Source organism: Candoia aspera, chromosome 1 (genome assembly GCF_035149785.1).
Source record: "Candoia aspera isolate rCanAsp1 chromosome 1, rCanAsp1.hap2, whole genome shotgun sequence".
Taxonomy (NCBI): Eukaryota; Metazoa; Chordata; class Lepidosauria; order Squamata; family Boidae; genus Candoia; species Candoia aspera.
The window spans coordinates 244,968,969-244,984,878 of NC_086153.1; the positions used below are offsets into that span (position 1 = coordinate 244,968,969).

At 36.1% G+C, this 15,910-nt stretch overlaps 1 protein-coding gene across 1 annotated transcript in view; it reads left to right on the plus strand.

The window, feature by feature from the left end:
- ABCC8 (ATP binding cassette subfamily C member 8) overlaps positions 1-15,910 on the plus strand; it is an 82,101-nt gene that overhangs the window by 693 nt on the left and 65,498 nt on the right. The window contains 5 exon segments of the mRNA XM_063289398.1: positions 1,399-1,540; positions 3,592-3,713; positions 9,663-9,829; positions 11,462-11,704; positions 12,046-12,262. Of these exon segments, the coding sequence (XP_063145468.1) occupies positions 1,399-1,540; positions 3,592-3,713; positions 9,663-9,829; positions 11,462-11,704; positions 12,046-12,262 (891 nt within the window).

The following is a 15,910-nucleotide window of genomic DNA, read 5'->3' on the forward strand; positions in this document are numbered from 1 at the left end:
TTTCTAAGCAGAGGAAAATAACAGAAAATAATCTCACTGTAAATAGTTAATGAAGATATTCCTCAGCGTGTGGGAGATGATAGGGACCTTCCAGATGATAATTTTTTCTACTTTCAGCCCTCTTATGTTTTCTCACCTCTTCCAACTGTGGGTGTGTTTGGATGGGGGGAAGTATATGGATAGTGAACAGTGATTTTAATTACTAACAGTAGGAGTTTCCTATCTGAAGATGAATAACATTTTCCTTAGCACAGTATTTCTTAGTTTTAAACCATTTATATGGCTACCCAGAGTTCCTTTTGGTAGATGGGCAGTTATATAAATTTGTTTAATAAATACAATAAAATTAATAAAATTATGCATTTTCAGTTAATTTAATAATCATTTACATTGCCAGCATGCAACAAAATAACCCAGTCCTTGAACTATTAGAACTTTTAATAAAATACTTTGAATTAGATTCCTAAACTAATGAATCCATAATGACTGACAAGTTATTTTGACAAGATGTATTTCTAGGCCTCTTTTTCAAGACAAAAAAAAAGTAGAATTTGTATATGAGAAATATATATGTGAAGTATAAAAAAGCACCAGTGCTAGCTTTCTTTGATGTTAGTTATGCTTTCCCCCACTCAGTGGTTCACTGATCATTCACAGCATCTCCATATAATTGTTTTCTTGTTTGTGGAAAGAATGTTCTCTGTAATCATGGATCTATGTTTGTTTGCTTATTTATTATTTTAATCTGCCCAACAAGAGTTTTCTGGATGGATTACAATGCAATTGCAATTAACAGTTTTAAAAAGAGATATGCATATAAAGAAAGGCATTATTCACACTGATGCTGAACCCAGTCTTGCTGAACTTATTTGTGGAGAAAATAGTACAGCCATTTCCCACATTTCCTTCACAGAGTTTATAACCATCCCCCTCACTTTTATCCTCACAGTTACTCTGTAAGGAATGAATGTGATTTTTCTGTATGTACTTCCCAAGGAAGTCCAGACTTCTAACTATTATACTCACTATTGTTGCTGATTGGATTCATGGCTGTTATGAACCTGAAAATATTTTCCTTATTCTCTTCAGTGAAACTAAATCCAAATGATTAGTTTCTCAATCTATAGGATGAATTACCTTGAAAAGTTCTATGATTGTTTTGAATTCCTAGCCTAATTACAATAGATCTTTGGTTTCATCTGTATGTCATGCTATGCTCTTAATACGATTAGGTGGTGTTGTTTTTCCTACAAATGCAGTATCAGTGCCAAAGCTGGTCTTTAATCAAGTATTTCTCACTGTGTTTTTTTTAAATCTCTCTTTTAATTTATTATGTGAAAAACCTGAAAAGATCAATATATTGTAAGTTAATGGTGATGATCTGCTTTTTATATTTAGGATGGGGAAGTCAAAGCTCCAAAGTTCATATCCATCACAGCACTTGGCTTCATTTTCCCGGGCATAATTTACGGTGGATTTTGACTTTTATCCTTTTGTTTGTGCTGGTATGTGAAATAGCTGAGGGGATCGTGTCAGATGGGTAAGAATACACAATGTATATACTTTTATTCTAACATAACTTGCTGGACCATTCTGCTTGTTAGGAATTGAATCTTAAGTTCATGGTGATTAGCTTAGTGATCTTGTGACATATATCCCAAAATAACAACAACAACAACAACAACTGATATTGCATATATACATGCACACTCAATTGTTTTTAGTTAGCCAGATGATTATATTCTGTTTATCACTTTGTTGTGAATATATTCTATATTCTCTATGGTTCCTATACCTATAAAGGTTCATAATATCCAAAGAGAGAGAAAAGAAATGCACTGACCTCAAAACGTATAAAGCTGAATCCAATCTATTCCAAAAGGGGTTGTGATGCAAAGTTTTTTCCCCCCTAATAAGAGCATTTGGGAATTTGAGACCTTCAACCTACAGTGCTGTTCACTTGAAAATACGAGACCACACTGGTAAAAAGGCAAAGGTTAACAACATTTTTCATTGCAATGTTGAAGAAACAGATATGTGTTATTCTACGAGTATTTAACAGTTACTTATTTTATTTAATAAAATTTGTTAATTTGAAAAGGTGCTACCAGACTCTCTGATTTTGGGCTATCATAGACTAACATGGTTCTCCTCTGGCAGTTATTATTCATTTATTTGTCTCCTAAATAATTCTTGCATCCACACTGGGGGTGGGGCTGAGGAATGCATTTTTACTAATAACTGCTTCCATTGGCAGTGTTTCACACCATTTATCACACCATGCTGAAGAGATACCAGTTGTAGTGTTATCTAGCCGGTTTGGTCTGGTTTGCACAAATTGGTTTTTATTGATTTTCTAAGTTATACTTCATCTTTTTGTCACTGTGAACTAAAACTGAATAAAACACCTTTTTAACTATTGTTGTAAACGGTACAGTTAAAGATGGGAGGTGCACAAGCCAGTGGGAAGATTGTTGGCAGCAGCAGAAAGATTTAGGAAGACAAGGGTTACATCTAAACCATTTGTTACCCAATTTTCCCTAATACCTTAGAGCAGTTTGGGAAAGCAGGAGCTCCAGGAAGACGGGAGAAAGTCCCATTATATAAATATTAACTCCATTCCTTTTACAGAACAAATGTTCAGTTAAGACTGAAGTCAAGATCTACAGTAATCCCGAATCCTTGGCTTGCACTTAAGGAGTATTAATATACACATACATCTCAGGAACCAAGTGTGGAAAGGGGAATTTTGATTTTTTATAGTTCAAATATCTATCAGCACTGAAAGCCCAAGCATTTTCTCCTTGTAACAGTCTTCTTGGCTACAGAAGCTTAGGACTTGTAGAGTATATGAGATCAAATTAAAAAGAGGGTAAGGCCAATACCCAATTTGGAATCAGTTTCAAGAGTTAGAGTATGTTGAATTTCTTAAGTTTATTTTGCTCTCAAAACTCAGAAATACAACAGAAGAACTACATTTAGGTCCTACTCTTTGGGAGGTCTGAGTTTCACAAAAGAGATGTTGATGGGCTGCTTGTGGGCTCTAAACTAAATTTTTTATCCCGCCCCCCTTCTTTTCTAACAGTCTTCTTTGAAGTGAGCTCAATTCCTGATGGCCATGCTATTTTCTTGGTAGCGCTATGGAAACAGTTAGTCACTGCGTTCATCCACAATTTCTGAAATGCTGATACTCCTTGGCAGTCTTCCATTCAAGTACTGACTGGGTAACCCTGTTCAGTTCCACCCCCAGATAAGGTTGCCCAGATGCTCTCAATTGCTGTATGTATTTGGTATTCACCAAAGCAGTACAAATACAGGCACATCAGTTCCCCTTCTCCTGTATCCTTATTCTAAATAATGAAGATGCTATATGAAGATAAAAGTGGGGCTATATAAAACTGTTCACTGGGTTCATACGGATCCAGTGATTTACCTTAGATGATATAGCTCTGATGTGCTTCCTTATGTGTACATATGAAAATCCTCCATCTGGAGACAGCTGGAGGTATGTGCATTATTTTATGTATGTGTATTAATATTTCTCTTTGAAAAAATTAATATAGCTATTAAATCATGTTTCATTTTACTTAGGGTTTCAGAATCTCGTCACTTGCACCTATACATGCCACCAGGGATGGCATTTTTGGCAGCCATCACATCAATTGTTTACTATCACAACATTGAAACATCCAATTTTCCAAAGTTATTAATAGGTATGTATCAGCTGTAAGGAATGTGGGGTGGCCAGCTTGGGAATATAATGGTTGATTAGAAAAGCCTTTGATCTTTATACAGTATGTTCTTATGAAATTGTATTATAGACAAAAATACACAGGGTTTTAGTTATTCCAAAACAGTTTTGGAGGATATTACAATACATTAATTTCATATTGCAAAACTAGAACAGTTTCCTAGTTTTCTGAGAAATGTTCTTGGCTCCCTAGTTTAGTTGAAAGTAAGGGTATACTTCTCCAAGACACTATTCCCAAGCATGTCTAATATTTCCCATAGTTTTCTTGCAACATAGATATGAGGTAGACGCATGAATCATCTATTAAGTTTATGCACCTGCATTTTATGTTAATAGCGCTGTATGCCATTTATTTATTTATTTATTTATTTATTTATTTATTTATTTATGGGGTTTTGTTGTCACCTCAGTGAATGAATTCTAGGTAATGTACAAAATTAAAGCGAAAAACAACAGTTTGCATATTTTCACTATTACATAAAGCATTCCTTTCAAGAATGAGAGCACATAGTTATCTAAATTTCATGTGCATTTGTTATATCTTGGAATATAAAGAGACGATGAAGATTTCATTTACCGGAAATGTCTCAGGAAACCTGCTTACAATGTTACAGAATGAACCTGTCAATGAAGTTCCTCAGATTCTTTCAAAGTCCCTGTTATTTGTTTTAGGGCTTCTTTTTTTACATAATATTATATGCTTGTTTGATCTTGATAATTTTATCTTCTCCAAGTGAGATTTTTGAGTCACTATATTAAATAGGTTTTTTTTAATAATGATAATAAATCTAGCTATATATTTAATGGAAGATTTTGGTTTTACTGCAGCCCAAATATACAATGTAAAAGGTATCTTTCCATTTGGATAAATAACCTGCTGTTTATTTATTGTAATGAAAATAATAAAAAGATAGGCAATACCCTTCTGTTAATTCACAGTCCAATGGTGATGAATAACACACATTTCTTAATATGGAATACATTAGACAAAAACAACTGAAAATGAAATGGATTACAGCAAGATGCATTTGTGTAAATCTATGGTGTATCTATTTTCAGAAAACTGTACAGTTCTGTTCTCCTATCTCAAAAAGGATATAGAGCTAGAAAAGGTGAAAAGGGTAACTAAATAATCAAGAAGCAGGACATATTTCCTGCAAGTAAAAGTTACTACATTAATAGCTTTTGAGTATTTGGAAAATTATGACTAAGAAGGGTTATGATTAACATTTGTAAAAAAAAAAACACATACAAACACACACAAAAACACACACACACACACCATATATGGAGAAAGTAAACAAAAAGGTATATCCTGCATCTTTAATTTAGATATACTCAGTGGAACATCTTGTACCAATGCATTAATTTAATAGAATCTACAAGATGTACCACTAGGTAGCTCTAAAAAGCTTTCAGTAGTGCTTGACAGATTCAAAAGTGGCATTGATCTCTCAAAGGCTGTCTCAACTATCTCAGTGACTTTTTAATTCCTCTAGTCTTACTTCCACTTCATACTGTCCATTATTCTTTGGAAAGAATTGCATTTAAAAATGGCACTATTGTGATAAATATGCATGGAATAAGATTATTCTGGATTCAATCATAACAGTCTGGCCCAGTTTATTAAATTTTATCAATAATGAATATATGGTGGAACAGATTGAGAATTTATTTATTTATTTCGTATTTCAATTTCTATGAACCTGGGTAGCTTACAAGGATTAAAACCAATGATGTAATAAATCAAAATGACAAAAAAAGTAGCTAAGGTTGCGGGAGGGACAAAACAATTAATTAACAAACCATCTCAATCTCAATGGTTATCTTACACAACCTTCTGGGCCACTGCTTGCTGAAAGAGACAGATCGTTAAGGCTTTCTTAAAGAATAGCATGGTCAGGGCCATATGGACCTCAGGGCCAATGCTCTTCCAAAAGGCAGGTGCGGCAACAGAGAAGGCATGCCTCCTGGGTCCTGTAGGAGGACATTGTTTCAGAATCCAAAACATGCCAACCTTGCTGGATCTTACCAGCTGGGCAGAAACAGTTGGAGATAGGGATTCCACAAATATCCAGGCCCCACACCATGTAGGGCCTTATAGGAGACAACCACTTCTTTAAATTACATCTGGAAGCCCACTGATAACTAGTGCAAGTCTGCAGCAGAGTGTAACATGTTCTTGCCAAGGCATGCTTGGAAGTACTTAGGTTGCCAGGTCTGGAACAGCTGTAGCTTCTGAGTCCCCTTTTCAAGGGCAACCCCATATAGAGTGCAGTGCAGTAATCCATGTGCAAGATGACTAAGGTGTGAGTGACTGTGAGAAAGGCCTCTCACTCCAGGAAAGGGCACAATTGGCACAGCAGATGAATCTCTACAAAGGCTTACCTGGCCACAGCTGCCAGCTCTCCACACTTCGAGGAGAGCTGTGAGTTCAGGGGGAAAAAAAACAGATTGCAAATCAGTTCCATCTGGGGAAGTGAAATCTCTTCTACAGTTGAACTTGGGATGTCCCCAGAACAGGATGATCCATTAATGCACAGCCTCTTGATCTTGCTAGAGTTGAGTTTCACCCGGTTTCTGCCCATCCAGCCAGAGTTCAATTCCAAGTGGCTCCAAGTGACTTTATCTAACAGCTGCCTTGAACAGTTCTCACAGTGGCCTTGTAGATGTTCTTAGTCAGCAATCAGCAGATACAATAAGAGCAGAAAGTTAAAGATAGTTACATTTTGCTGCTTTTATCATCACAATGTAGTCTCTCATGTGTACTCTTAAATAAGTTCTGTCAGATTTACTCTTCTTCTAGCAGCATTTTAGGTATCTATTCTTTCGCTTCATCTCCCAAAGCAGGGAGGCTGATACAGCAGCAGCAATCTCAACTGTTCCCTAGAGCCCAACATCAATAACAGCATCATACATATGATTAACTGCAGCCCACTTGCCCTGTTCATTTATTCAGGTTTACACACAGGTCTTAATAAATTAATGGCTGAATCTCTGTATTCTGTGTTGTCCAAAACATAGATTTTGAGTGTGTCCATACCCTAAGCATGCTGAATCCTTATGGATGATCAAAGGTAGGGCCAATTAGACCTCCACAAGATCTAATTATCTACTTGATTGGTAATAAATTAAAAATCAATCTCAAACTGAAGATGACCCTGAAAAATCCACAGTCTGCTAATCTGATATTGTTGAGAAAGAGAAAACAGTAGTTTCAGTCTATAGTATACAGCTTTTTCTGTGGAGTACCAGGTTTCTTTGCTGAGATATGACTTTGCATGTTTGACTAGGGAATAAGCAATCTGCTGAGAAGGAACTGGTGAGAAGCACTGCATGAACAATGCTGCAATTAAACAAATATGGGCCTACTCATCAGTGCTTCAATGACAGCTCACCTGGGAAACTTAGCATGACATTTGGAGAAAGGCTGGACTGAAATTTAATTATTTATTAGTAGTTATTTATAATATTCAGCAAAGATTGTTTAAACTGTTTAGGAAAGATTGCACTTAATACAACATTGCCTATTTATTCTGTTTAATAGATACACGTTTTAGATACTTCATATATAGGGAAGTATCAAGAATGGGGTTAAGACTGTATACATTTCATTAGTATTTTAAAATAAGGAATACATTTATTGCCTTACAACTTTTATTGTATGTAGTCTTGAAATAAAAAGAGAGAACATTTTAATTTCTCCAAGTCTGGACAATAGTTTAGTGAAAAAGTATTATATACTCTTAAACAATAGCGTTCCATATCTGTGTGCGTACACGTATAGAAAACAGCTACAAATGGCAGTAACTTCATTCCATGATATTGTAAAGAGTAAGTTCATTGTTTGCTGCCTCTTTATGCCTATCCCTAAAGGAATAGATCATAAATATTGCATTTATTTAGGAAATGGATTGGCAATGATTATTATTTGTTCTGCAAAATTCAGTTAAGGGAACTGTTTTCCTCTATCCAAAGTGTATGGAGAAGAGAACAAAATAATTCTGAGACTTGTCCTGTCTCTGCTTTTTTTTTTCTCCCTCTCTTTTAAACCATATGTTTTAACTGAAGCAAACAATAGCAAGTGAACTCAGTTCATTATGTGCATTCACTTCCATTAGGCTGCAAGCCAAGAATTAGGACTGAGAAAGCTTTAACTATGGTAGATGATCAAACCTAGAGACTGGGAAAGGAAGTATAACCTTGCTAATATTATTACTCTGAAATTTTTGATTATCATCAGGTTTTCTTAAACTGCCTAAAAGATTCAGAGTGAGACCTTTTTTCTGCATACATTACCATTTTTTTTCTGCAGTAGTGCTCTTATATAGACATCAATACATTTATTTTGCTTTTATCCAATGAGTTTAGTTTATTATGCATTAGCACTCAAAATATTTGAAATACAAAGATGAAATCCAGTGAACGGTGTGGTTTTTTTGTGACAGTACTGTAGTTCTCTGTGCAATTTCCAACTCCTACTGATTTTCTGTTTATGAAAATACAACTGCATTCAGGTACATATGGTGAAGTTTGCATCATGACTGACGTCATTTGCCCCCTTGGCTTCCCTGCTGAGCCCTTGGTGAAAGCAGAGTACAGGTAGTCCTCATTTAACAACCATTTGTTCGGCAGCCATTCGAAGTTGTGGCAGCACTGAATGAATGGTAGTTACACCAGGTCCCCAAAGTTACTGCTGTTGCAGCACCCCCACGGTCACATGATCAAAATTTGGGCACTTGGCAGCCTGCCCATAGTTACAACCAGAGGGGTGCTTCAACTCCCCCCGCCCACCCATCTCCCCCCGTTTCTGCCCTTTTGGCCGCCCTGCACTCCGCCAGCCCTGCTGCCTTGGGCACCACTGGCCCTGCTGCCCTGCTGGCTTTGCTGCCCCAGCTGACCTTTGCCATCTTCTTCCTCCTGCTGCTGATGAGGCATGCCTGGTCTGGCCCTTCACAAGGCAGCTGCTGGCCATGCCAGGCCTTCTTCCCAAGGCCACGTGCAGCCTTGTCCAAATCACATGTGGCCTTCTTGTGAGGCTTTGAAGCCTTCCAAAGCTTTGTAAGAGGCCGCACACGATTTAGACAAGGCCGTGTGTGATTTGGACAAGGGTGGCAGGGCCAGGCCAGGCCAGGTATGCCTCAGCAGCAGCAGGAGGAAGAAGACAGCAAAGGTCAGCTGGGGGTGGCAGAGCAATTATTAAACTGGCAGAAAATGATAATGGCTTGAAGGTGAAGTAGTGTTACCATCTGTCATATTGATCAAAGAAAAAGTAATTTTTTTATTTTTAAAAAAATGTTTTATATCTATCCTCAACATGAACATCTATGATGTCCTTTTTTTAGCTATCTGTGGTAGAGTAACTACTTGGCTCTCAATTTTATATTTTCTTTACTATCAGATTTTTTTCAAATCATATTTTCTTCTACATTTCAAATGCTGCCAAAAGCAAGTAAAAACATTTCTAAATAAAGGATATTATGTTGAAATTATTAACATAAACATATATATGTGTAATTTATTTTTATATTGACTTTAAAAAAAATTCTGAGGATTGTGTTCTACCTGTATATTTGAGATCTACAAAGGTTGTTTTCTGCCTACTTCAGATGTATTCTATGAGTTGACTAGCGTTTCTCCAACTCCCCCTCATGCACAAACCAACACACTGAATGAATGTTTCACTGAAATTGGAATCAAAGATTATAAACAATAAGAAAGAAGTGCATCTATTGTTTTGGGTTATACACTTGGTTAACAATGCAGTTTTTCTAGTAACCATTGCAATCTAATTTATTATACTGAGCTTAAATCAATCTTCAGAGTGTAGATCCTTTTTAAAATAATATAATATATCTTCAGTAATTCCTCTTATTATCAGCATCTCGTACTATTCCTTTGTTTTCAACAGCCTTGCTGTTCTATTGGACTTTGGCTTTTATAACCAAAACCATCAAGTTTGTCAAGTTTTGTGATAATAATATTGGACCACTCCAGCTTCGATTTTGCCTTACAGCACTTTTAGTTGTACTTTATGGAATGCTGCTAATTGTAGAAATTAATGTAATCCGAGTGAGGGTAAGTTATATTTCCTGATCCATCCTTTATAAATCTGTCAAATAAACTTATGAGAATTCAGAAATTAAATGCTTAAATCTAAGTTCTCTAAAAGTGCAACAAATCTTACATATAGTAAATTCGTATGCATGCTACTATGCTCAAAGGAGTTCTATGAGATTTCAGTTAAAATTATAATGTACTAGTTTTTCATTCATCTAAAATTAAAGTTTACTGTTAAATTAGTAAAGGGTGTTTTTTTGTTTTTGTTTTTTGCCTGAACAGATTCAATTCCAGTCCTAAAGGACCTTCTGTCTTCTGTGGCTTCTGCCCAGCCAGTATGATCAGGCAGTTCGCATGTTTCAGTCTTATCTGTTAGGCAGTATCATCTATTGAAGCATGCCTTCTCTGTTGCAGCACCTGCCCTCTGGAACAGCATCCCCTGATATATGTATAGCCCCCACCCTGGTCATGTTCAAAAGAGCTCTGACAATTTGGCTCTTTCCCCAGGCCTTGGATCACAGTGGGTGATGAGTCCTTCATGTTTGATTATCTTGTAGGATAATAAACAGAAAGAGATCTTTAGTGATATGTGGACCAACATTCTCCCAGAAAATAATCCACAGAGAAGAGTTAATTGTATGGGCATGATAGTTCAGGGAAGAAGAACATGAGAGAAAGCTAGACAGCTAGGTTCTTTCTACTTTGATCTGCTGGCCGGAACTTTAGCCAGTTGAAATCATTCTGAGGCAAGGCTTATAAAACTAACTTGTTCTGTAAGATGGTGCCAAACAGTCTGGCACTCATTCATCAAAAATAAATCTGGAGTTAGATTAGATAAATGATTCATATTAGTGAGAAATAATGCTGTTCATCATTAGCTACTTCCAGAACAATTCCATAGTTCAGAAGTTCTATAAATACTTTCCTGAGCCTTTTGTGTGTATGTATTTGTATGTGTGTATGCGTGTGTGTGTGTGTGTATTTAAGTGGCAGAGATAGGACATCACATAATATCCAGCTAGTTACATTTAGGTCCTATCTTTTTCATGCCTTCTGATGAAAATGAGGTTTGGTCTGGTAAAATTATCAAGTTGCAAGCTATGTAAGTCTAGCCCCAAATCAGTTTAATTATAACTGTTATTATTTACTCAGAATAGGAGACAAAATGCTTAAATCTCTATCTTTTTCCAGGCATTAATGACACAATGATAGAAATTATAATTCAATATCCTGGAATTACAAGGTGCTTATCCATCCAAATTGAGCTTAACTTTTGATTCCTAGGATGAATAGCATCTAATAGAGACACAGCACTAATCAGACAAATATTTACTATTTTCCAAGTCATGAACCTGTTGGATGATATTACATGGGAATGAATTCTAGTTATGTTTTTGAAAAACATTTTTCATTGTAAAAGTAGTTTAGCCAAAGCATTTTTAAAATTTCATGTTATATCATTTTGGTTTTAGAGAATCTGCATTTTGCTGTTTGAGTACCTTTTCTAGTCAAATACTGGAAAAAAACAGAACCCCTTGAGAAATAAAAACTCTAAAATTCATGATTGTCTGGTCATCCTGAGCAGGGGAATGATTATTTTATCTGCCTTCACATTAATTTGCTGATTCTTTTTGACCTTATAAAATTTAGAGATATGTTTTCTTCAAGAAACCCAAAGAAGTTAAACCTCCTGAGGATCTTCAGGATCTTGGAGTCAGATTCCTGCAGCCTTTTGTGAATCTCCTGTCCAAAGGAACATACTGGTGGATGAATGCTTTTATTAAAACTGCCCACAAGAAACCGATAGATTTGAAAGCTATAGGCAAACTGCCTATTGCAATGAGAGCTTTGACCAATTACATGCGCCTTAACCAGGCTTTTCAAGCACAAAAGGTATGACTGCAAAACAAATGGATTTCATTTAGTATAGGAATGCTTTCCTAACCATCTAGTGTAATACATAGTGAAGTAATTATGAGTTAATTGTTAGACAGAGATAGATCTATAGTTGAATGGTAACAAATGGGTTGGGATGGTAATTTTAACTTATTTCCCCTTCCCCCATGGCCTACTTGGACTTGCAGGAAAATAAAACAATTACAATCTCTTCTAGTAAAGGTCAGGACTTAAAAACCAATCTGTATGTGTTCCTTATTTTAGAATGTTTTTAAATTTTTAAAATGTCCTCCCCCCTGAATTGACAGTTTTTAATAATAGTTATTATTATTGGACAGAATAAAGACACTCCATACCCACAAGGATCTAAGAGTATTTGGTGTGCCCTCTGCTATGGCTTTGGAAGACCTTTGGTTCTAAGCAGCACTTTCCGCATTCTGGCAGATTTGCTTGGATTTGCTGGTCCACTTTGTATCTCTGGCATTGTTCACGTTAGGAAAGAAAACAACACTCTCAATCCCCAGGTACTACCTTTGAATCATTTTTAAAACGTTTGTCAACTTTTTCTTTGTTATAGACTTGTTAAACTCACTTTTTCTAAACTTCAGCTATAGAACTTGTGGTCCCTGGCCTAATTATATGAGGACATGTAGATGTTTCAAATCAAATCAAATCTTTATTACGGTCAAAGACCATCATAAGGAGGGTAGAGTACAGTAAGTTGAAAACATAGAAAATGTCTTGAGCACTGATGGTGAGCAGGAGGGGACCCCTATCTAGGGGGGAAAACGCATGCATAGTTTAGAGAGTTTGAACTGTCATTCAAAGAGACACAGAACAGACCCGCCTTGACTTTTGGGGTTTAGCTGTATGGGTTTTCTCACGCTCCTTCAGTTTGGTAGGATTTTCTGTCTACAATAGCAGTAATAAAACACTAGAGACTTTCTCCTCGTCTCGGCGTGGTCTTTGCTTAGTCAGGATAGAAAATAGATTAAAGTCTAGAAAATAATATTAAAACACAAAAGTCTAAAATAAATCTGAAAGGGGGTGTAGGAGCATTAGATGGGTATAGGAGAGCATAAAGGTTAGTATGTGACACACTATATCTATCAATTTACAGAGGACTCTAGTATGATGAATTAGATAATCCTTAAGAGTAGTTTATGGTGCCGATCATCATCTGACGAATTTTAAGCGCTGCTGCGCAGAATGTGGCAACATTGTATGTTGTAGCAGGGTTGGTATCTGATAGCAATATTACAGGGAGGTGTAATACTGTCCTGTGCACCCTGGGTATTTATGCAGTAATGGTGAGGTGAGGCTAGTATGAATGTCTCTGTAATACAGGCACCGGAGGAGCACATGCTCTGTTGTTTCTGTGTGACCAGAGTCACGGGGGCCTTGTCTCTCCGGGTAGGGCATCTTCCTGTATCAGCCTTCAAGGACAGCTGAGGGGAGGGTGTGGATGTTTCAAATTCACTCTTCCTCCCTGGACCAACCTTGTGGTAACTGATTCCTCTTCCCTTTTGTGTATGTGAGTGAATGAGCGTGAGTGAATGAGTCATTCAGTTTTGGCTATGACCCTGTTCCAACTGGCGGTGAGCCACAAGAAATGACCATAAGGTTGTCAAAAATGAAATACAGTATTTAAACCAACAGTTAAATTTTCCCATTCCCAGGATTATCATTTTCCTGTAACAAAGAAGCTTAAAATGGGAAACATGTAGATCTCCCAGACAATTGTAACGGCCTCCTCCTCCTCCTCCTTTTTTGTACATAACAACTAAGAAAAAAACCAGATTCTGTTGTGACAAAGCATTTCCATGACAATCTTGAGGGCCATCATATTGGAAAGGTTAATAAAGGGGTGTGGTGTTGCAAGAAAATTCTATCCAAGGAAAATTAGACTATACTTTGTTGTTATACTCCCAGCTCCCTCCCCCACAAAAAGTGTTTATAAATACAAGTTCAGAGAAAACTTTAAGGTTAAGAAATGAGCAATGTTTTGTCCTAATTAATGAGGTTTCTTTAAGACTCCCTAAAAACTAGTCTGTTTGATTGAAAATATGCAGTATGGTAAATGATTGGCATTTGTATAATAAAATGGAAATAGATAATTTCCATAATTGTAGCTTTTAAAACTACAATATACTGTACTGTATATACCGATATTTTTATGTTTTCTCCAACAAGTCAGTATTTGGGAAGAGGAATCAATAACAGACTATAGATTAAAATTATTCAAAAGAAAAAAATACTGTATTTATTATACAAAAAGATTCTGCTTTATCTCATGTAACATATTTAGAAGGTAACCACCCTAGTGATTTATAGAATGATCCAGTGGTTCCTGTGGTAACACAAAGCCTTTCTGCTTTAATACTTTATCATTTGTATAAGCATTATTAATATAGTGTGGCTAACCTCACCATTTAGTACAGGTATCCTCTCTAAGAGAGCACAGAGAAGGACATTATAAAGAATCTCACCAAAATATCATGACTTTGAAAGTGAGAATTTATTTTCATAAGATGTTTTACATTTTCAGTGATATATTATTCAGCCATATATATTGTGTTACAAAATGGATCATGCTAACTATACTTCCTTCTTTAATAATAGCTTTAGATAGCATTAGTCATTTATTTTAGTTCTAGTTCGCACTGACAATGAGCTTGTTTTATCATTTGAACGTATCTTGCTTTCAAAATTAGAAGCAAGAATAAAATAGAGCAGATTGTATGGTAAGAAATATATTAAGATATACAGTACATTTAAAAGAATGCAAATCTGTTTAGGTACAAGAATTCTAATTTAACTAGTTTCATATATTATAAAGACAAAAGGACTTTTTTTAAAAGAATTTTTATCCCGTCTTTATTAATTTTTTTTATAAATAACTCAAGGTGGTGAACATACCAAATACTCCTTCCTCCTCCTATTTTCCCCACAACAGCAACCCTGTGAGGTGAGTTGGGCTGAGAGAGAGTGACTGGCCCAAGGTCACCCAGCCAGCTTTCATGCCTCAGGTAGGACTAGAACTCTCAGTCTCCTGGTTTCTAGCCTGGTGCCTAAACCACTAGACCAAACTATTTAAAGAGAAGCCCAGATGGTATTATTGTACTTGCAAATCATTACAAAACAACTGAAAAAAATTACAAGTTTGATAATGAATTGCACTGTTAATGAATTGAGTTCATTCAAACCACAGTCCAACAGAAGATGTCACTGTGGGTTTCTTTTCCCCAGAGCCACCTACTTCCTCCAGAATCTGCCCAAAGGGCTGGAAAGCTGTCTGAAGTATAATGAGATAAAGCTAGGGGCAAAACAGGAAAGGAGGCTTAGCACTCTACAGATGGAAAAGTCTCTTCTGTTCATGGAATATGAACTCCAAATCTAACCCAAGGTGTTACGCTTGCTATATCATTGTAGTTTGAAAAGTGTTGGTGATTCATTTTGAGTTTAAATAACAGGGCCTTTTTTAGATGAGGCAGTGAGAGTTTCAAACATGGGAAGGCCATTTCAGTATTTGATAGTGATGAATCAATATTTAAATTCAAAATACTAAAACAATTGGTTCAAATACAAGAATATTTTTAGTATTTTGAAATTCCCTATGTACTCACGTTTACCAGGCCACTGAATTCATTGGACAAAAAAATGAAGAAAAACATATTTTGACATATAGCAATACTCAGTAATAGTCAGTAAGAAGAAAACAAGGTTGGAGGCTCATGTAAATGTTGTGTCCTGGATCTCAAAGTCTTGGAAAATTCCTGAAAACAAATAAAAGAATTCATTGAAATGGACAGATACAGAAAACAAACAATATGGGATGTGTGGTCTGTAGAAGATTAGGTCAGCACCTTCCTTCTCTTTAAAGAAAAACTAGATTGACATTCAGACACTGGAATTTGAAACAAAGAAAAGGGGCATTCTTTCAGGCCCCACCCATAAATACTTTCCCCAAATGCCCTATCAAATGCAGATACAGAAGGCAAAGCAGTCAGTGGAGGAAGAGGCTTTCTTCCTTTAGACAAAACCATCCCTTTTATTTCTCTACTCTTTTTTGAACCTCTGTCTCCCTCTTCTTTCTGTTACTTTCTGTTACTTTCATGTTTTCTTTGGTGTAAGTAATAATAAAATTACAAAACATTTATTAACTAGTTTTCAGACTTTTTGCTACAGAAATATAAATACCTA